At 35.6% G+C, this 23055-nt stretch overlaps 1 protein-coding gene across 2 annotated transcripts in view; it reads right to left on the reverse strand.

Annotated features, from left to right (window-relative positions):
• Positions 1 to 23055, reverse strand: part of RAB28 (RAB28, member RAS oncogene family) — a 111040-nt gene that overhangs the window by 69879 nt on the left and 18106 nt on the right. For both annotated transcript variants that reach the window (XM_032333856.1, XM_032333857.1), the window contains exon 4: positions 19493 to 19622. In XM_032333856.1, the coding sequence (XP_032189747.1) occupies positions 19493 to 19622 (130 nt within the window). The remainder of the gene's footprint in view (positions 1 to 19492; positions 19623 to 23055) is intronic.

A 23055-nucleotide genomic window follows, 5' to 3' on the forward strand; every position in this document is an offset into this window, starting at 1 on the left:
GAGTCTGCTTCTCCCTCTGCCTACCTCCCCTTCCTGTGCTCTCTCTCAAATAAAATCTAAAAAAAAAAAAAAAGGTCCAAAGGCCAGTAAGAGAAATATTACATAAAGAAACAATAAAATCTGAGCAATGTCAGGGGAAAAAACAGAAAAACAGATCCAGAAAGAATAAAAATCATGCGTTAATTAACGAGCACTAATGAAAAATTCACTAGAGTAGTTCAACAGCAGAGTCAAGCAGGCAGAAAAAATAATCAGTAAACTTGAAGACAGGCCAGTTGAAGATAGGCCAGGTCATAATCAAACTGAAATAGAGAAAAAAAATGATTGTCTCCAGAGATAAAGAAAAAGCATTTCACAAAATCTAACAGTCTTCTATGATAACAACATGACAGGGATATCTGTTCTCATCATTTCGGTTCAATGGAAGTTCTAGCTAGGGCAATTAAGCAAGAAAATTAATTAATTAAAAGATATCCACATTGGAAAGAAAAGAAGTAAGTTTATCTCTACTTAGAGATGACATGACTTTATATGTTGAAAATCTTAAAGAATCCACACACATAAGACAATTGGAAGGGGAAGTGAACCATGAGAGACTATGGACTCTGAAAAACAACCTGAGGGTTTTGAAGGGGCGGGGAGGTTGGGGGAACCAGGTGGTGAGGTTGGGGGAACCAGGTGGTGGGTATTAAGGAGGGCACATATTGCATGGAGCACTGGGTGTGGTGCAAAAACAATGAATACTGTTACACTGAAAAGAAATTAAAAAAAAAAAAGAATGAATAAACTAGTTCAGTAAAGTTGTAGAATATAAGATCAATATAGAAAAATCATCTGCATGTCTATATACTAGCAATTAACAACCCAAAATTGAAAGAAGAAAACATTTCCATTTATAATAGGACAATAGCACTAAAAAGATTAAAATATTTAGGAATAAATTTAACAAGAGAAGTATATATTTTACTCTCTGAAAACTATAAAATATTGTTGAAAGAAATTAAAGAAAAACTAAATAAATGGAAAAACTTGCCATGCTCTTGGACTGGAAGACTTAACATGGTTAAAATGGCATTACTCCCCAAACTGATCTACAGATTCAATACAGTATATACCCAATTTCCATCTGACTCCTTTACAGCAAATGACAAGTAGATACTAAGATTCATAGGGATAGGCAAGGAACTCAAAATAGTCTACTCTTGAAAAAGAAGAAAGCAGGAGGAATCACACTTCCTAATTTCATACTACAAAGCTATAGTACTGGCATAAGGACAGACTTTAGTAAAGATCAGAGAAATACAAGCAAGAGTCCAGAAATAAACCCATCTATGGTCAACTGACTGTGACAAGCGTCAAGACTATTCAGTGGGAAAAGAATATTTTTAACAAACTGTGCTGGGACATACACACATGCAAAAAAGATGAATCTGGACTCTTACATAATAAAGAAAACTTACTCAAAATGGACTAAAGGCCTAAAGATCTAAAACCATAAAACTCTTAAAACAAAATAAAGGTATAAATATTCATGGCCCTGGATAGGGCAAGAGTTTCTTAGCTATAACAACTAAAGTCTAAGCTACCAAAGAAAAATATAGATAAAATAGATTTCAAAGTTTAAAATTTCTGTGTATCAAATGGCATTACCAAGAAGATGAAAAGGTAAACTGCAGAATCAAAGAGTTACAAATCATATATCTGATAAGGGATTTATATACTATAAAGAACACTAACAACTCAATAATAAAAAGTCAGCCCAGTTTAAAAAATGGGCCAATGATGTGAATATACATTTCTCCAAAGGAGATATGCAGCAATGTCCACAATAGCCAAATTATAGAAAGAGCCTAGATATCCATCAACACATGAATGGATAAAGAACATATAAATACACACACACACACACACACACACACACACACACACACAATGGAATACTATGCAGCCATCAAAAAAACCAAAATCTTGCCATTTGCAATGATGTGGATGGAACTAGAGGGTATTATGCTAAGCAAAATAAGTCAATCAGAGAAAAACAATTATCATATGATCTCACTGATACGAGAAATTTGAGAAACAAGACAGAGGATCATAGGGGAAGGGAGGGAAAAATGAAACAAGATGAAATCAGAGAGAGAGACAAACCATAAGAGACTTTTAATCTCAGGAACAAGCTGAGGGTTGCTGGAGGGGAGGAGGGTGAGAGGGATGGGGTGGCTGGGTGATGGACATTGGGGAGGGTATGTGCTATGGTGAGAAAAAAATTAAAATTTTTAAAAAGAAGATATGTAAATATGCATTAAGTACATGAAAAGATACCTAATATCGATAATCATTAAAAAATGCAAATCAAAACCACAATGAAATATTGCTTCACACACATTAGAATGTCTATCTTTTAAGTATAATAACACATACTAGTAAAGATACAGAGAAATTACAGCCCTCATACAATGCCAACAGAAATGTAAACTGGGGGGACACCTGGGTGGCTCAGTGGGTTAAAGCCTCTGCCTTCAGCTCAGGTCATGATCCCAGGGTCCTGGGATCAAGCCCCACATTGGGCTCTCTGCTCTGTGGGGAGCCTGCTTCCTCCTCTCTCTCTTTCTGCCTGCCTCTCTGCCTACTTGAGATCTCTGTCTGTCAAATAAATAAAATAAAATAAATAAAAAATCTAAAAAAAAGAAATGTAAAATGGGACAGCTACTGTAGAAAGCAGGAAAGCAGCTTGGCAGTTCCTCAAACAGTTTCTCAAATATGACCCAGAAATTTCACTCCTGGATATCTTCCCAAAAGAAATGAAAACTTATGTCTATACAAAAACTTGGGCAAAATATTCATAACAGCATTATTCATAATACCCCAAAATTAGAAACAACCCAGTGTCCATCACCTGATGAAAAGATAAATAAAATGTGGCAAAATCTATCCAAAAATGCAATATTGTACAACCATAAAAAGAAATGAAGTAATGATACATTTATAAGCAAAATACCTTGAAGACATCATTAGAAGTGGAAAAACGCAGACACAAAAGGCCACATATTTCATGATTCCATTTATAATGCCCAGAATAAGCAAACCCATAGAGACAGAAAGTAAATTAGTACTTGCCAGGGGCTAGGAATGGGGAAGAGTGGGGAGAAGGTAAAAGAGCCATGACCGCTAATGGGAAAAGAGTTTCTTTTTGGAGGGATAAAAATACTCTGTAATTAGACAGTGGCACTGGTTACATAACCTAGAGAATATACCAAAAACTATATACTTTAAAATGGTGACTCTTAAGGTATATGAATTATACCTCATACCAAAAAAAGATCGCCTAGGGGCTCCTGGTGGCTCAGTTAGTTAAGTCTCTGCCTTCGGCTCAGGGCATGATCTCAGGGTCCTGGGATCGAGCCCCACATAGTGCTCCCTGCTTCTCCCTCTCACTCTGCCTGCCACTCCCCCACCTGTACTCTCTACCTAAATAAAATCTTTAAAAAAAAAAAAAAACCTCATAATTATAGCATCTTAAAATTATAAAAGTATAAAATGGTCAACAGTCTCTTGGGGTGATAAAAAGTATTTGACTCCTAGTTTACAAATTTGAATGAATACAAGGACAATGAAACTTTAAATCATGCATGCAAAACTCCCAGATCCTCTCTTAATCCTCAAATTTTTCTTCAATACCAAACACAATGAATAATGCCATCAAACACAATTATGTATGTACAGTTACCAAAGCAGACTGTATCTCTACCAATTTCTCTCTCTTTAGCAAGCATATCAGAATATAAGGTAATATTTTATATATACATGTGTTATGCTACATATATTATCACACATTAAATATGTATCTACTTTATTACTAGATCATCTGAAATACAGAGCACAACTAATTACATCAAGTGTGTCATGACTGCCTTTATTACACTTCTATGATTATTTGAGATTTATGTCTAACATACTAAATATAACGGTTCTATTTTGGATTAACTGCATTACCCTCATCCCCCCAAATTCATATGTTAAGGTTCTAACCCCTTATTCCTCAGAATGTGACTCTGGAGATAGGGTCTTTAAAAGAAATAATAAGGTAAAGTCAAGGTCACATAGATGGACTCTAATCTGAAATGACTGGTGTCTTTATAGGAGATTAAGACCCAGACAGGCAGAGCGGAAAGAACATGTGAAGACAAAGGGAGATGACTGCCAACTACAAGCCAAGGAAAGAGGTCTCAAAAGAAAACCTTGATCCTGGACTTCTAGCCTCCAGAACTCAGGAAATAAATTTCTGTTGTTTAAGCCATCGAGTCTGAGGTACTTCGTTACGGCAGTCCTGGTAAATCTCCTTAGCATGAAAAAAAAAAAAATCTCCTTAGCATGGAAACAAACACCAAAATAAAGAAGTGGAACTAGTATTTCAGAAAATTCTAAAATGAGTTCTTTGGAGACATAAAAGCTGAACTATTTCGGTTACAGCAAGACTTTAGAAATAGTAAATTCCTCATCCTAAAGCAAAATTGACTTCCTACTAGCTTTTTGTGTTCCAGTGTATGTATAAATATGTTTGTGTAGTTGGAGTTTTTTTTTCTTAAATTCCAAAAGAGCCAACATTAAATTCCATATGGATAGATAGCCTTGAATTGGCTCAAAACTTAGCTGTAACAAGATGGACAGAAGTGAAGTATTTTGGAGGAAAACAGCTGGGTTCAAATCTTGGCTCCACCTCCTCCTAGCTATTTAATAACAATCTACTCTCTCTGAGATTCAGTTTCCTCAGTCACAAAGGGAGATCACTTAGCATGATACCTAGCATATAACCAATGCTCTATAAAAGGAGACATCATTTCATCATTGTATTTAAATAACTCAGAATTAGCCACAAGGAACAGTAAGCTATCTACCTAAGCACTACTTATGTGTGTGCTTGTGTGGCACCAATGTGCCAAGTGCTATTATCTAATTTTTACTCTAACTTAAGTAATAAAGCGCAAATAAAATCAAATTGACACAAGAACTTATATTGCTTTGAAAAATAATACATACTTGCTCTAGACTCTATTTAATAATGACTCAAATACTTAAGGATTTAGATTTGTCAAATTCTCCCTAAATACACTATCTTAAAATGTTACATTCTGCCTGAAACTCCAGCCTTCCATTTATGTATCCAAACCCGACTAGTTTTGCAAAGACTCAGTTTAAGTTCCAGATTCCTCTTAATCCTTAGGTGACAATTTTTCCCTCGCATTCATACAACAGTACAAAATTATATTTTGTCTTTCCTTTGTACTTTTTACGTAAATCTTGCTTCCACAACAAGACTTGAAGTTTCCTGACAGTAGGATTCCTAATATATGTGCCTAGGAAGCAGCCATGTGTTCACAGAAAGAATTTACTACTTCATGGACTGACTATGTTAAGTAGTTATAACAAAGTGGGCTACTGCTTTTCTACATTACTTAATTTAAAAGTATTTCAAATTAGGGAGAAATCAGAACATATAGAGAACTACACAGATTTGAAAAAATCTTAAAGGATCATCTAATTTTACCTAATTACCTAAATTAATTCTTTAAAGGTAATTATTAGATAAAATACAGACCACAATAACATTTTTTCATTTTTTCTTATTTTTCCATTGTTAGCAATATATCTCTTTTATACTCTACAGCAGTTAATCTCTACCAGTCCCTGAATGATAATGAGAATGTATTTTCACAGTAGCAACTGGTGACATTTCAATAAATCAATGTGCTGCAGTGATACCTAAATAAAAGCTTATTTCACTATAATGATGCTTCCAGGCTTCCCTCAAGTCAGGTGGTTACTTGCAGTTAATGATCTGTGACATACCACACAAGTAGTCCTAAAAAGACTTATTATCCACTGCATGTGCAACAATATTTGCTTTATGGATGGCTACATGAATGAAGACATTCAATGTAACTGTAAAAGTAAAATCAAAAGAAAACTTACAAGTAACATGTTTTCTTTAAGTAAAAGGGCTGTGACCATTTTCCATTAATACTTAACCTTTTGCTGGAGCAGTGCAACCACATATAATGCTCAAATCCATAAAGCCCAAGAGCTGTTCTGGGTTAATGCTAATTAACTGCCCCCAATCAGAAGAGCAGTAACTTACCAAAAATGTGAGATCATCAACCTCTATTGCTGACATCAAAGTCTTATCAAAAAGCTTAATGAACAATAAAAAAGACAAATATGCTTTACGTATGCTAAGAACCCGTCTAACTGAATTTCTATATACTTGTTCAATAGAAACATGCTGACCAAACAATTATGCTGCACAAAATTTGCTAATCTCAAACAATCCTCTTATCTTTCATAGTTGCAAGACTTTGCAAGCATTCACATGTTTACCATTTATAATTTTATTTCATTCACTAGACTCAGCTTTTGTCCACCATATGTCCACTGTGGATTAACTATTCCCTTAGGTACAATTAAGGCCTTTCCATTTGTTGTAAGAAGAGCTAAGTATGAAGGACACAGCCAGAAATAACATTTATACCTCAACCAAAAACAGAAGCACATTGAAACTCAAACCATAGTTTATGCAGCATCTTTTTTTTTATTAGACACATGTCTACACAGCAAAATAAACTTGAGATAAAAATTCATGGCAACTATACACCTACACCAGCTTTCACCATTGAGATTAGATATCAAAACGATATCACCTCCAAGTTTAAATGATTTTTCGGAAAAATATATTCCTAAAATAGAAGTTAAATGAAGGCTAGTTTCCAAACATTAATAATAACTGAAACTTTAATCATTACTTACATATTTCAAGGACATTTTACACAGTTTTTTAAAGATTTTGGCTTTTAAATCCTTAAATTAAATATATATACATATACACTAAGCAGTAGTTCCTCCCATTATACATAACGTTAGAAGACAGAATTTGAGGAAACAGTGAGACACACAATAATAAGAACTAACACATTTAGCACCTGTTACATACAGGCTTTGGTTCTAGGGGATAGATAGATAGATAGATAGATAGATAGATAGATAAAACTCAACCTCCCTATAAAGTAGCTGCTATTATTATGCCCACTTTACAGATGGGAAAACTGAGCTACAAAAAGGGTATCTTACCACAGCCAAAAATTAATAAATGAGCCCATATCTGAACTTAAGTGGCCTTACTTAGAAGTCTGTGTCCTTAACCACTTCTCTACACTGTCTCTCTGTATTGAATATTAACGTGCCAGAACACACTCTATCAAAAATATCCATAAAAGAAAAAACAATTTTTCATCTTTTTTAAACTAAAATTTTATATGAAAATTAAAAGATTAATTAGAATTAGGAGTCTGTTTTCAAAAGAACTATATTTGTAATGTAGCAGGTGTCTTGCATGGTCTGATGTAGTAATAACTCATAAGCACAAAGTGAGTCTGTCATTATTAAACTCCTCTTCCGATTGAAAAATCTGGGGTCAGAGCTGTACAGAAGCCAAAACAGTATTATTTTCACTTTATTATCTCAAAAGGTCTATAGTTCCATTTTTCACTGAGACAGAGAATTAATACTTTTCTAGTCATTCATAACAAGTACCTATTGAACCCTTACTGTGTGCAAAGACTAAGCTAGATACTAGAATGACAACCATGAGCAGTCTCTGCCTTCATGGAGCTTCAACTACAAAACACCTGAATAACTACAGGATGGGGGGGTAGTTTTACTCTAAAAATGGTGACTTTTTCAGAAGAATCACACAGTTTAAAAATAGATAAATAGCTATTAATTATTTAAAAATAAATAAAAGAGAAGGTAAAATGTAGCATTTAGACAACTGAGAGAAAGAAAATTAAGTGAGAAACTAGTATTCTGTCCTAGTCCTCTTCTATTTATTCACTTCTCTCAACACACTAAAGAGCTTAAGATTTGGGAAAGTCTTCACAGACTCCTCATGTTCTACTTTTTCACTAACTCTGAATCAATGCAATAGATTGAAGATTAAGGAATGGAAATGACTCATTCAAAATTATATCTAAAAATAGAACAAGTTCAAAAACAATAAAAAGACATGCATTTTATGTCCCCGGGTATTTGCACACATACCCCATGTCTGTCTTTCTCTTCCTATGAACATAAAACATGCTGTAATATCCTCCATCCTTTACAAACACACTACCACAGAATTCTGACCCACATTCCCTCCAGCAGCTGCCCCATTTACCAACTCCTTTATAGAGTGGCATTACGTATACATATCGCTTCTACTCATTGTCTACCATTCGTCGACTTCCTTTCTTTCTTCAAACTCACTCTACCCAGCTTTCACCCACACCACTCCCATGAACCTGTAGAGGTCAATACCCATCACCTCTACATACTTTAATAATCATTCTTGGTCCTCATCTATTGATCAACCCCTTCTTAAAACACCTTTACATGTAGCTGCCAGGATACTTCACTCTTGGGACTTTCCTACAATCTCCACTGGCCACATTTCAATTCCTTTGCTCCTCTTTCTTTATTTCCCCAAACTTTAAAACATGGCGATAGCCCAAGGATCAACCTTTGGACTTCTTCTCTTTTTATACGCATTCCTATGTAAAATTCATCTCTCAGGATTTAAATACAATCAATATGTTGTTGACTCCCCGACTTTTATCTCTAGACCTCCTCTTGCCCCTGAACTCCAGACTCATTTCCAACTACCTATTAAATATCTCCACAAAGACGATTAATTTAAGCATCTCAAATTTAACATGTCCAAAAGCAAACTTGTGATTCTCACCCAAAACTTTTCTTCCTGCACTCTTTCTCAAGTCAGTAGATCGAACTTTAGCCTTCCAGATGCCTAGGCCAAAAATCTTGGCATTATCTTGCCTCTTCTCTCCTCTAACTCCACAACCAATCTATGAGAAAATCCAACACCTCCTTCGAAATGTATCCAGAGGCCAACTCCTTCTCACTACTTGTACCACCATTATTTCTCACCTGGATTATGTCAAAAACCTCTCATTTTTTTTACTTTGCTTCCATACATACCCACTAGAGTAAATTCTCTCAACAAGAACTGTAGTGATTCTTTCAAGTTAAATCACTTCATTCTTTTTTTTTTATCTTTTTTTTTATTTCTTTTCAGCATAACAGTATTCATTGTTTTTGTACCACACCCAGTGCTCCATGCAATACATGCCCTCCCTAATACCCACGGCCTGGTTCCACCAACCTCCCATCCCCCCATCCCTTCAAGACCCTCAGGTTTTTCAGAGTCCATAGTCTATCATGGTTCACCTCCCCTTCCAATTTCCCTCAACTCCCTTCTCCTAACTCCCCATGTCCTCCATGCTATTTGTTATGCTCTACAAATAAATGAAACCATATGATAATTGACTCTCTCTGCTTGACTTATTTCACTCAGCCTAATCTCTTCCAGTCCCATCCATGTTGCTACAAAAGTTGGATATTCATCCTTTCTCATAGAGGCATAATACTCCATAGTGTATATGGACCATATCTTCCTTATCCATTTGTCCGCTGAAGGGCATCTTGGTTCTTTCCACAGTTTGGCGACCATGGCCATTGCTGCTATAAACATTGGGGTACAGATGACCCTTCTTCTCACTACATTTGTATCTTTGGGGTAAATACCCAGTAGTGAATTGCAGGGTCATAGGGAAGTTCTATTTTTAATTTCTTGAGGAATCTCTACAGGGTTCTCCAAAGTGGCTGCACCAACTTGCATTCCCACCAACAGTGTAAGAGGGTTGCCCTTTCTCCACATCCTCTCCAACACATATTGTTTCCTGTCTTGCTAATTTTGGTCATTCTAACTGGTGTAAGGTGGTATCTCAATGTGGTTTTAATTTGAATCTCCTTGATGGCTAGTGATGATGAACATTTTTTCATGTGTCTGATAGCCATTTGTATGTCTTCATTGGAGAAGTGTCTGTTCATATCTTCTGCCCATTTTTTGATATTATTATCTGTTTTGTGTGTGTTGAGTCTGAGGAGTTCTTTATAGATCCTGAATATCAACCTTTTGTCTGTAGTGTCATTTGCAAATACCTTTTCCCATTCCGTGGGTTGCCTCTTTGTTTTGTTGACTGTTTTCCTTTGCTGAGCAGAAGCTTTTGATATTGATGAAGTCCCAAAAGTTCATTTTCGCTTTTGTTTCCCTTGCCTTTGGAGACATATCTTGAAAGAAGTTGCTGTCTGCTAAAAACCCTCAGTGGCCTTCCTTCTCACCCAAAGTAAAAGTTGAAGCCCTTACAAAGGTTTTCCTGATCTGTTCTCTTCCTAGATCCTTTCCCCTTTGTATCTAACTTCACATCCTACACTATTCTTGCACTGACTATTCCCTACATATAGCTACGCACACAGCTATACAGACACACACACACACACACACACACACACACTCACATGCCTACTTGGAGTTCCGGGGGTACGGGGGAACAAAATACTATCTCAAAGGCTTACTACTACTCTTCCCTTCTACTTGGGTAACTCTCCATCCAGATTATCTCTGAAGCACTTCTTCTTCTTTTATCTCTTTGCTCAGATGTCATCTTCTCAAACTTTCCCTGCTACCATCTTTAAAATATTAATACCTTCTTCCAAGTCTTTTTTCTCCCCTCCCTGCTTTACCTACATAAAATATCATTTAACATATTATATATTTTATTATTCATTTATTTACTGTCTTACTCTATTAAAACCAGGATAGATGAGGGCAAGAATTTTTGCCTGTTCATTGCTGTATCCCAACACCTAGACATGTATGTGCAAAGTAACTATTTGTTAAATGAAATGAATGAATGAAAGAAGACACAGAAAACAAAACAAAATGAAATAGCTGCTGAACTGCTTTCTTTATACTGTAAAAACTAGACATTTATATAAAATTTTAGGGAATAATATCACAGAAAATAAAAAGTAAATTCTCAGCTTAAGAAAATTTTTAAATTAAAAGGAAATGCTATTTTTAGAGCCCCGCAAATACTCCAAAGTTAACAGTATTTCCAAGGTGTGCCTAGCAAGTAATAAAAAATTAATAAATCTTAGCTAGTTATTATTACTGTTATTAGGAATATGGACCTATCCATGTATAAAGAAAATTCTTAATAATCTAACAACTGAATAAAATGAGCCAAAGAAACCATCTGCAAAGATAAGAAGACAGGGTTTACAGGACATGTAAAGTTAAAATTAAACTCTCTTAAAATTATGGGGTGCCTGGGCAGCTCAGTCGGTTAAGCGACTGCCTTCCACTTGGGTCAAAATCCAAGGGTCCTGGGATCAAGTCCCACATTGGGCTCCTTGCTCAGTGGGGAGCTTGCTTCTCGCTCTGCCTCTGCCTGCCACTCTGCTTGCTTGTGCTCTCTGACAAATAAATAAATAAATAAAACCTTTTTAAAAATAAATAAATAAAAGTAAACTCTATTAAAATTATATGGCAATAGGGACGCCTGGGTGGCTCAGTTGGTTAAGCGGCTGCTTTCAGCTCAGGTCATGATCCCAGCGTCCAGGGATCGAGTCCCACATCGGGCTCCTTGCTTGGCAGGGAGCCTGCTTCTCCCTCTGCCTCTGCCTGCCACTCTGTCTGCCTATGCTTGCTCTCGCTTCTCTCTCTATGACAAATAAATAAAATAAAATCTTTAAAAAAAAAAAAATTATATGGCAATAAATATGTTCGAGTAAGCAGACTTATTACTAAACATGTTTGGGTCATCATATTTTAGGAATAGAAGGTGCTTATGATTACCAAATATAATCCCTCATTTTATGCAGGAGGATGATCCTAAGTAATTAAGTAAATTGGCCAAGGTGATGTAATCAGATAAAATGACAGCACCAGGACAAAAGCTAAAGTTTTCTGATCCCCACTCTAACTCTTCCTTTAAATTATGGAGCAAATCCACAATTACTGCAGATAAAATTAAAATAAATTAATTAATAAAGAGGTTTAAATTACATTTATGAGAAATTTTAATCTCCTTTCTACAAAGAAATGTTTTATAGCTATAGATAACTTTAATTTATAAATTTTCTAAAGCTATATATTTTTGTAATTGTAATTTAATAAATTAAAATATTTAATAATTTCTTCTCATTTTTAAAATCAGAGATTTCCCATAAAAGAAAAAAAAAGTAAAGTGGATGACATTTCTTTAGCATTTAATAAAGTTTCTCTATCATGAGAAGGAGACAAACATAAATTTCAGAAACAGGGGTAGGGTGGCTCAGTTGGTTAAATGACTGCCTTCGGCTGAGGTCATGATTTCAGGGTCCTGGGATCAAGCCCCACACTGGGCTCCCTGCTCGGAAGGAAGCCTGCGTCTCTCTCTCCCACTACCCCCTTTGGATTCCCTCTCTCACTGTCTCCCTCTGTCAAATAAATAAATACAATCTTAAAAAAAAATTCTATTAAAAAATTTCATAAACAGAATGTTATGACAGAAATGCTTACACAATTCCCCCAAGCAAACAAAACAAAATCACAGAAACCTTAATGCTTCTCAGGCTAGGAACATTTTTTTTTTAATTTTATTTATTTATTTGACAGAGAGAGAAATCACAAGTAGGCAGAGAGGCAGGCAGAGAGAAAGGGAAGCAGGATCCCTGCTGAGCAGAGAGCCTGATGCAGGGCTCAATCCCAGAACCCTGAGATCATGACCTGAGCCAAAGGCAGAGGCTTTAACCTACTGAGCCATCCAGGTGCACCAGGCTAAGGACATTATAATACTGTCAAATGGTTTGAAGTAGGCTATCTAAAAAAAGAAAATTAAGTATGAAATGACATAACATCACTGCAACAACTGATTTTGATGAGTATTATGAAAAAGCACTCATTTGACATTTTCTTCCCCAGTTAGTATCAGTCCTAACACCAGTCTGAATGCAATCTTATGCATTTAATTTGAGGAAATTACTCAACCAACTGAACTGGAAATACTATCAAAATGTTCTGAAAGTATAGCAGGACTGTGAAGTATCATGTAAAGGAACAGCTTTAAGAGTGTGTGTTAAAATACTCTCTCAGTACACAGACTACTGATGCTGTCAGTATCAGAATCAGATGCTCTCAGCATTTTCCAGGACATAAATAATCATAGCTTTAGTTAACAAATTTACATGCAAAGAGAGGAAAAAGAAAAAAAAAATGAAGCAACAGAAGCAAAAATATAAAGTCCATCTGAAAAAGACACTTGTATCTGATACTTTAGGATTACTATTCCCAGAACAAAATAGAACCAAAGTATTAAAATAAATGGGCAAGGAGGCAGAATGTTTTAATTCACAATGTATGAACAGAATGAACTTTTCAAATTCTCAAAAGAGTTTCTGTTCACGCTTTATATAAATTATAAACTCTCTTAAGCAAACTGATAATAATGACTCACTCGTTCACTTTGCTATAATATTGTAGATAATAACTTTTATAGAAGTTAATGTGAGTCCTTCAAAATAGGAATCAAAGTAAATGTTACCTACTTCACATTTTCTACTCTGCAGATAAAGTAAGAATTTTTGAACACTCAAGAGAGTCACAGAATAAGCAAGCATATTTCTGTAAATTCCACTGAAGTTTTTCAAGCTGAATGTATAACCATTTCTTACACTCCTCTGTCACTAAGAATAAAGAACAATCTTTTAAAAACTTTGTGATAATTTTATTGAGGGCATCAGTTAAATTTTCCAACCTGAAATTTACTTGTTTTTCTAATACATTTCCATTGAGTTCAGGGAACACAACTACAGCGTACATTAAAATGTAACCTTTGAACCTGGCAGTGTAAAACATCACTTCCTGGGCAGAGATAGCACTCCAAGAACAATCAATCACTGTTAAGAAGAATATACACTCAACATTGTTAATTAGTGTTGATGCACTCTCCTCTATGCCCTCATCTGTCATGAAGATTGTTTAAAAATCTGAGTTATTAGTCTTTATTTGGGAAAGGATCTGGTTAATATCTTTAAGAGCAGAAATCAGTCATCCACCCACTCTATCCCAGAGCGTGATAATTCCTATCCCCAATACAAGTTACTGATAACCACCACCCCTCCACTAACTAAGAAGCTATAAATCAGGGAGAGGGCAGCTTCTATGCAACCCCTGTTAATTTCTGTTTACAATCTATCCCACTGAGAATGTTAGCTAGTCAGGGGAGAAACTAGTTGATGGATCAGATAGTAGGAAAACATAACAGCTTAAACACAGAAAGTAACAAAATGACAAATTAAAATGCCGTGTGCTTATAAAACACGAATTGAATTTAAAATTAATCTTTAAAAAATTAATATTCCTGAATGTTCATTTCATTTCAATGGGACTGAAAGAAAAATTAAAGGTGCAACTTCAATGCATATGGTTTTTGGAATTAAACACCAAAATTAAGAAAAAAATTAAAAGTCAAAAGTGTAGGTTTCTACCACTACATAAAAGTTACATCAGCAAAAAGCAAAATTCTTATTCTTTTATATTTATTTAACCTAAAATCATAATATAAAACCTATGACACTTTATCTCAAACATGATCCAGCATAATATAACTTCAATATATTTCCTAAGAAACTCTGAAGTTGTTCACCAAGGTGGAATTCAGTAGGCCAGTTGGGCTGAAGGTCATCTAACAGATTCCCTGTATCTATACATGTATTTTTCCTCATTAAGAAAATCATTTTCCCTTAATAACACATCCCAGGCCATTAACACTTCAATGAAGGCTTCATGAAAAGGCTTTTATTCATTCATTCAGCATTCATTCATTCAGGCACTGTTCTCAGTGATAAGGTCCCTAGGTTTCATTGAGCTTACATTTTAGTGGGGAAAGAAGATAAGGAACAAACAAGAACATCAGATGGCACTGATGCTCCACAGATAATTGAAACCGAATTGTCTTGAGAAAGGAACTGCATGGCCTGTTCACACTGAGTGGCCAAGAAAGGCAACTCTGAGGAGATCACATTTAAGATGAGATCCAAATGATAAAATGGAGCCAGTCAAGCAAAGACCAGAAGTATTTCAAGCAGAAGAAATCCTATAGTACAAATTAACTTAGAATGTTTTAAGTACAGGAAAAAAAGACATGTGCCTTAGCATATAGTGGAAAGAGGCAGGAAGGAGCCAGATCACCTAGTGCTTGGTAAATCTGGATGAGGAGTTTGGAATATGTTTTCTAAGTGTGATGAGAAAGCATTAGAAGAGTCGAATAACATGATTTGCCATTTGGGAAGTGGACTACAGGAAGGCAAAGCCAGAAGCAGGAGGGACAGTTAGGAAGCTACTGCAGTAGTTCACATGAGGTGATGATGGTGTGTTAAGCTATTGCCAAGTCCACCTATAAGAAACCTGGAAGCAGACATAAATAGAAAACCTTGAGGCTCCGAGGTGCAGGCTCTGATCAACTGAGAGAGCAACGCACTCAAGGCCAGGAAACCAGGTACCAGACCTGGTAAATCTGACTCCCTGAATTGCAGAAATCATCTTAAATAGCAACAGAATGGTTTCCAGGTGTCTATCAATTGTTTCATTCCACACTGGGCTGCAGACACCATCAAACTTCAACAGCTCTTCAGTAAAGTACACAGAATAAGCAGGTGACTTACCCTCTTTCCTATTTTGGAAGTTACCTATCAAGAATTTATGCTTACCTCGCTAAGGAAAAGCAGGGTCTTCCCTGAAGATTTAGACATAATTATATTTATTAATCCCAACAACCAAACAGAGCAAAAGAAAGGCAGTCAATTTTTTAGAAAACTAAAAAGGCAGCTAAGCAAAAGAATAAAACTAAGACTTAATTAATTTGGTTAAAATTAAGGTTAACAGGTCCCTATCACCCCTTAAGCACTCTCTTTGTCTCAACCTTTGTGCAAATGAATGTCTAACTGAATATACATAGCTGGCACTCCAGAATGTTTGCTGAATTAAATTGCTCCACCCATCACATGGTACAGAGAAGTACTGATCTAAAACACAAAACAAAACAAAATAAAAACCCAAGGCATAAGATGACAAGCGGATTCTCTAGGAAATTCACCTACAAGCCACTTTTGTAAGATATCTGTTTCAGCTCTACTAATTTGTAATTGTGATCATTTAAATTGAAGCTATAATCAGTTTTTTTAAAGGCTATTATGAATGATAATGGTGGTGATAACAGTTATTGAGGATTTACAGTATACAGATTACAGACTAAGTGCTTTCCATGTAATATCTCATTTAAAGTTTAAACCAACTTTATCAGACAAAAGCTATTATCCTTACCTGCAGATGAGGAAGTTGAGGTATGCAGATACAAAGTAAACTCTGTTGTCAAACTGCTATTAAACGAAGAAACTGGGCTTGTAAAAGAAAAGCACCCCAAAATTTAAAGCCCTATGATCTTAACCATAACTCAACACAAATTTAAATAGTACAGGGGTCCAGTCAGTTAAGCATCTGTCTTCAACTCAGGTCATGATCCCATTGTGCTGGGATCGAGCCCAACAGGCTCCCCACTCTTGGGGGGGTCTCCTTCTTCCTCTCCCTTTGTGTGCTTGTGCGCTCTCTCTCTTTCTCTGATAACTAAATAAAATCTTTAAAAAATAAAAAATAAATAAAATCTTAAATAGTACAAAGAAAAAACACTAATGTCCTACAGCCTTTAAGAATAGAATATAAAATAAAATAAATTTGTTTTAAGCATTATACAGTGAAATAATTTAGTTGTTACCAATTCTATTTCATAAAAGCAAATCCCTTCCTATACTGGCTACTTAATTATTCCAGTTGCTTTTTATATTTAAACATAATAAAACACAACTTTTAATAAAAATAAACCCATAACTCATTCCTACCTAAGACTATCCTCAATCCTTAGCCCAAATTTCTGTGAGTTTACTATATTTTAATAAAAAACAAATGATTTTATAACATTATAAACTCTTCCTATAATACAAATTCACACATACACACACATATGTACACACTCCCTCTCCTCTCCCTCCCTCCTTCCTTCTCTCTCTCCCCCTCTCTCCCTGTATAGAAATTTTCTGTCTATCCTATCTTTCTGCCAAACTCTGGCTAAAAGCTGGCTACACCCAGGTGGCTCAGTCGGTTAAGCACTGGACTCATTTCAGCTCAAGTCATGATCTCATGGGTTGTGGCATCAAGCCCCACATGAGGCTTCTTACTCAGCATGGAGTCTGCTTGGGATTCTCTCTCTCTCCCTCTCCCTCTACCCCTACCCCGCACCGCCCCCCGGCTCACTCACTCGCTCACATGCACACATGCTCTCTCTCTAAAATAAATAAATAAATAAAATCTTTTTAAAAATGAAATAAAAGTTGGCTACTGCTGCCAATATTTTCATACATACTTCTTTTCAACATATGCTTTCTATTTTGCAACTTTCTAAGTTGCAAAGAAAAGGACACAATGATGAGTTTTAAAAAGCACGTTTAGGTAGAAGATGACTCTTTATAGATAAGGCACATAATAATCCAGTTTCAGATATCTTCCCATCATGTTTCTTTTGTTTTCCCTTTAATCCATATGTCAAATCTTTGCTTTTTAATATAATTTTGCCCCCCCAAACAGAAGGAGAGAACATACTACTATACTACTGTAACATCAACTTGGAAACACAGATTTCAAGATCTTTTATTACATGACCATATGAAATCAGCCCAGTGACAGTATGCAGTAAATAATATCCAGGAAAATGTTCATCTTATAATCTCTTCATTTTACAAATGTAACATTCTGTGTGACTGCATACTTTATTCTATGATCTCATTCTGAAAAAGAGTATTATAAATACAAGGAAGGGGTTAAAGCTAAGCCAAAAGCTAAAAAAACTCAACTTTTTATGCTATTAAATCTCAAACATGACACTAATATTTTTTTCATAAATTCATATAACTTATATAAATGTTTGTTTTTAAAACTTAGGAATGGCATCACCAGAACAGTCCCACAGTCAACCTAGTCTGATAGCCTCTCTTTGACAGTGACTAATGGCAGATGCCTCACAGGACCGCATAAACACATAACATATAAAATTATGCACCACTACACCATTTTATCTTGAAAGAAATAAAAACAAGCCTCAACCCCCAACCCTTTTCTACTCTATAATTTCCTAAAAGGTGATGAGAAACTGCTACTAAAGCACAAATTTAACCATAATACATGCTAGTGCTTCAGTAACATGACAACAAAGAAATGGTCTCCTAAAACGAATAGCTGCACTCAGAAATAGAATCTAAGGTCATCAAAACTTTCTAAGGAAGAATTTCAATGACTTTAAAAGCATCTGATTCATTCAATTAGAACTATTTACGGAACAGAAGAGCAAAATTGAACTAAAGCTTTAAAAAACTGTATCTTTTACTCAAGACACCCATTTCATGATATATAATACTATTTTCTAAAAAAGTATTATAAAATTTGTATTTTTAACTCTTCAGAGAAATGGTATCCACACCTGTTCTATAATGATTTTAAAGTAAGGCCTGGATTTATTAAATGTTCATCTAAGTGTGCAAAAGCACACAATGAAGAAATCTTGGTTTAGTCCTTCAGGAAGTACTATTTCCTAAATAATTACACACACAAAAATGCACTACACTTTTAAAGACCTTTGGAGAAGACAATTCTCCTGGTAGTATACTTGGGTATTGGTTTAACAATGCTTGTAGTCAGGAAACTATTCCTGACCTAAATCCTCCATGGTATAATTTAAATTCATTTCTCTTTTTCTGACCTCAAATAGTTATAGAAGATTAGGTTGTATCATAATATTTTATATTTAAAAACCCTTATTAATGTCTATTTCTCCAGGTAACTGCACTGTAGGACTATGAACCAACTAACAGTCCTGTACTAAATTCAGTCTTATAATTTTATATGCTATATATCATAGCCCAAGAGACAGATCTCAAAAATTACTTATCCACCATTTTTAACAAGCACTACTCATCTCTCAATACAGTCTTTCCTTAAAAAAAAAAAAAAAAAAAATCTGTATTTTAGAACAAACCCCAAAAATTTAAAAAGGGAAGTTTATGAGAGATGGGAGCAAGAAACAATGCATACAAAATTCTACCCAAACGCTGCTTTCTTTCCTAGAAAAGGGGACCATTTAATGAAATCTATCTCTCAGAATCTCTGGGGCAGAGCTGAAGCTGCAGTGCAGTATCATAAAATCTGCAGCTGTGTTGCTGTTCTTAATAGTCCATGCTGCTTCCTCAGTCCACAGGAAGCCAAAACACACATGGTCAGAACAGAACTTACCTGAACAGGCACTGGCCAAAGCAGCAGAGCAGTTATGACAAATCAAGCAAGCATTAAAACTCTTACTGAAAAGATTGTATACATCTTTAAAAATATTCCCAACTAATGTGCTTACTCCAGGAAAGCTACATCTTTGATGTTTCTAAACATTAACATTTTGGTAGGAAAAAAGACTATGGGATAGGCAAATAAACTACTATACATAAATAAGCATTAATAACTTACTTTTATTGCCCACCAAGGCAACCAGTGGCTGAGTTTCTGACTCCTCGCTCACTTTCTTCACCACAGAATACCAGTCTTCTAAATTCTCAAAGCTTTGATAATTTGTAATATCATATACCAAGAGGATTCCCTGTCACAAAAGAGTTACAGAATCTTTGTCAGATACCTGGTACATGCATGGCAAGTTACAATGAATATAAGAAAACCATATCATAGAGGAGAAAAAGCTGCAAGGTCCATAATCCTGCCTGTAACTTTCATGAGGTCGAACATGTAAGACTTTCAATAACAGCCATCTGCTGCTGCTCTTTTTAAATATTTTCAAAAATGGAGATTCCATGACATCCCTTGATAGTCAATTTTAGTGTTTAACACAATTTTCTTTAAATGAAATAAGTCGATTTCCTCTTTTGGTCCTCTGTGCATTTGGAGAACAACATGAGAGTATCCTCCTCATAATAACCCTTCATGTACTTGAAGATAGTTAAGTAACTCCTTTACCGTCTCCTTTCCAGAATAAACAAATTCAATTCCTTAAACTTGCCTCAAAGGACCTATTTTCTATCCCTTTAATCATAGTTGTTGGGTTCTTCCCAGGACACACTACATACAGTTTTTTGACATCCTCTTTAAAATGAGCAATGTAAAACTAGACATGATACTGTAATAAGAGCCTGAACAAAGCCAAATATAACAGAGGGATTGCTTCCTGCCTCTTATATATCATATTCCTTTTAATATATCCCATTATTTTGTGTGGGAAGGAGAAGAAATATGTACACACACAAAAATAACAGTGCCACATTCTTGATTCTCATCCAGTTTGTGGTCAAACACTTAATACAAAGCTCTGCATACAGTGTAAGTCTGGACCCTAACAGCATTTATGTCTCCTTCTTCTTAGGTTGTAATCATAAATTTTAACTACATTTTTGTACCTACTATGTATCTAGACATATATTTAGATTTTTTCATTAGTCCTTTCAACAATCGTGCAATGCTGGTATTCTTATTCTCATTTTACTAATAAACAGAGGTTACAATAACCAAGGTCATACAGCTAGGTAAGTAATGAAGCCAGATATGAATCAAGAGCTGAAAGAATATAAAGTTCACTCATTCATTCTATAAGCACTTGTCTACCAACTATATGCCAAGCATTGTGCTGGGTCCTAGGAGTATAAATTCCAAACCTCGAAAGACTCAGTCTTGCAGCAAGGCAGGCACATAAACGGACAAGTACAGAACACGAAAGTGATGGCCAGTGATATGCTGGTAAAGGTTAATCAACTGGCTATGGTCATGGAAGAGGGTAGGGAGCTATAGAGTGTGATTTGTAGCATTTGCCTATTTCTGTGGTGTAAATACTCCCCTAGGGCCATTTTCAAGCTACTGATGTCACTTCACTGAACAGAGCTAGGTAGGACACTACCCTACTGCATCTGCACCATAGTTACACTAGACATAAATAATTTCAAGAACAAAGATAATAACAAAAATATATGTTAAGATAACATGCATCTGAGCATATATCTTTGTTCTCAGTATAATTTATATCTTTCTGTATAATTTTTAATCATGAATGTATTCAACAACTGGCTCACAAAAATTCCCAAAAATTTAACAACTGACTTTCACAAGCCAGTTTCAGCACACTATCTCATAACTTTCTAGCACCATGTTCTTTTATTAAATTACACTGGCTCCAAAGTCACTTAGCTTCTCTGGGTCTCGGCTTTGTTTGCCTCTAAAATTAGATCACTGAGGGGCGCTGGGGTGGCTCAGTGGGTTAAAGCCTCTGCCTTTGGCGTAGGTCATGATCCCAGAGTCCTGGGATTGAGCCCCAGGACTGGCTCTCTGCTCAGCAGGGAGCCTGCTTCCCTTCCTCTCTCTCTGCCTGCCTCTCTGCCTACTTGTGATCTTTGTCAAGTAAATAAATAAAATCTTTTATAAATAAATAAATAAATAAATAAATAAAATTAGATCATTGAAAGCTAAATGGTCTCTAAGATCCCTTCCAGTGTAAATATTCTATAATTTTTATGCAAAATCATTTGTCTGATTCATTTTGATAACTTAGACACCTATTTCTGTCTTCTCAATGCTTTCAAATAACATCCAACACAGAATTATTTGAAATAATCAGCATAAGTCCACTTTTCTTTTCTTTTCTTTTCTTTTAACATATAATATAATATTTGCCCCAGGGTTACAGGTCTGTGAATCATCAGGCTTTCACATTTCACAGCACTCACCATAGCACATACCCTCCCCAATGTCTATAACCAGCCACCCTACCCCTTCCCCCACAAACCCTGTTTGTTTCCTAAGATTCAGAGTCTCTTATGGTTTGTCTCCCTCCCCAGGCCCATCTTGTTTCATTTTTTCCCTCCCTTCACCCAGGACCCACTGCCCTGCAATTTTCTTATTAATAACATCCCAGGGGCTCCTGGGTAGCTCCATCAATTGGGCATCTGGCTTTTGGTTTTGGTTCAGGTCATACTCTCCAGATCATGAGATCAAGCCCCAGGGTTGGGCTACACGTTCAGTGGAATCTGCTTGGGATTCCCTCCCTCTCTGCCTCTCCTCTCAAATAAATTAATAAGTAAATAAATAAATAAGTAAAATCTTTAAAAAAGCAAAGAAAAATGCCCCAGAACTGGCCTTTGAAGAAAACTAATCTTCAATCTACTGTCTCCACCTCCAGTTGACTTGAATGATACAATATATTGTGTTAAAAGAGCTCTGTCCTGAAAGTCATATTGCTGTTGGACTACAGTCTTGGCCCTACCATCTACTGATCTTGGGCAATGCTTTTGTCATCCACCTCTAAAATACTTAATATGTCTACATGATTATTTAAAGTAATAAAAATAGACTTATTTAAAAACTAACTTTAAAGTTAAAAACTAACGGGGTACCTGTGTGGCTCAGTGGGTTAAAGCCTCTGCCTTCAGCTCAGGTCATGATCCCAGGGTCCTGGAATCAAGCCCCACATCAGGCTCGCAGAGGGCCTGCTTCCCCTCCTCCTTTCTCTGCCTGCCTCTCTGCCTGCTTGTGATCTCTGTCTGTCAAATAAATAAATAGAACCTTTAATAAAAATAAATAAATAAATAGATAAAGAAAGTTAAAAACTAACTTAAAATTTTTTTGAAATTACATAATGGCTGGGAATTTTTTCTTTATTATTCTAAGCAAATAAGAATCACATTTTCAAGGCAACTTTGAGGTAGTTTTTATACTCATAGATTGAGCCACCAACCTATGATGTCTCTTAAACCTTTAGATTTTTGGAACTCTTCAAATCAATATATGAAAATCTTCATCTTAACATGGATCAATATGTGAATGTGACAGAATATGCAAATAAAACATGGCCAACTTCTCTGTGATCAATACCAAAGACCAGAGCTATAGAATAAAAATTAAGTACTACTAAGGTGTCTGGGTGGCTCAATCAATTATGTCTCCAACTCTTTTATTTATTTATGTATTTGAGATAGAGCGAGAGTGAGGCAGAGAGAGAGTGCACAAGCACAGGGAGCAGCAGGCAGAGGGAGAAG

Source organism: Mustela erminea, chromosome 2, assembly GCF_009829155.1.
Source record: "Mustela erminea isolate mMusErm1 chromosome 2, mMusErm1.Pri, whole genome shotgun sequence".
NCBI lineage: Eukaryota > Metazoa > Chordata > Mammalia > Carnivora > Mustelidae > Mustela > Mustela erminea.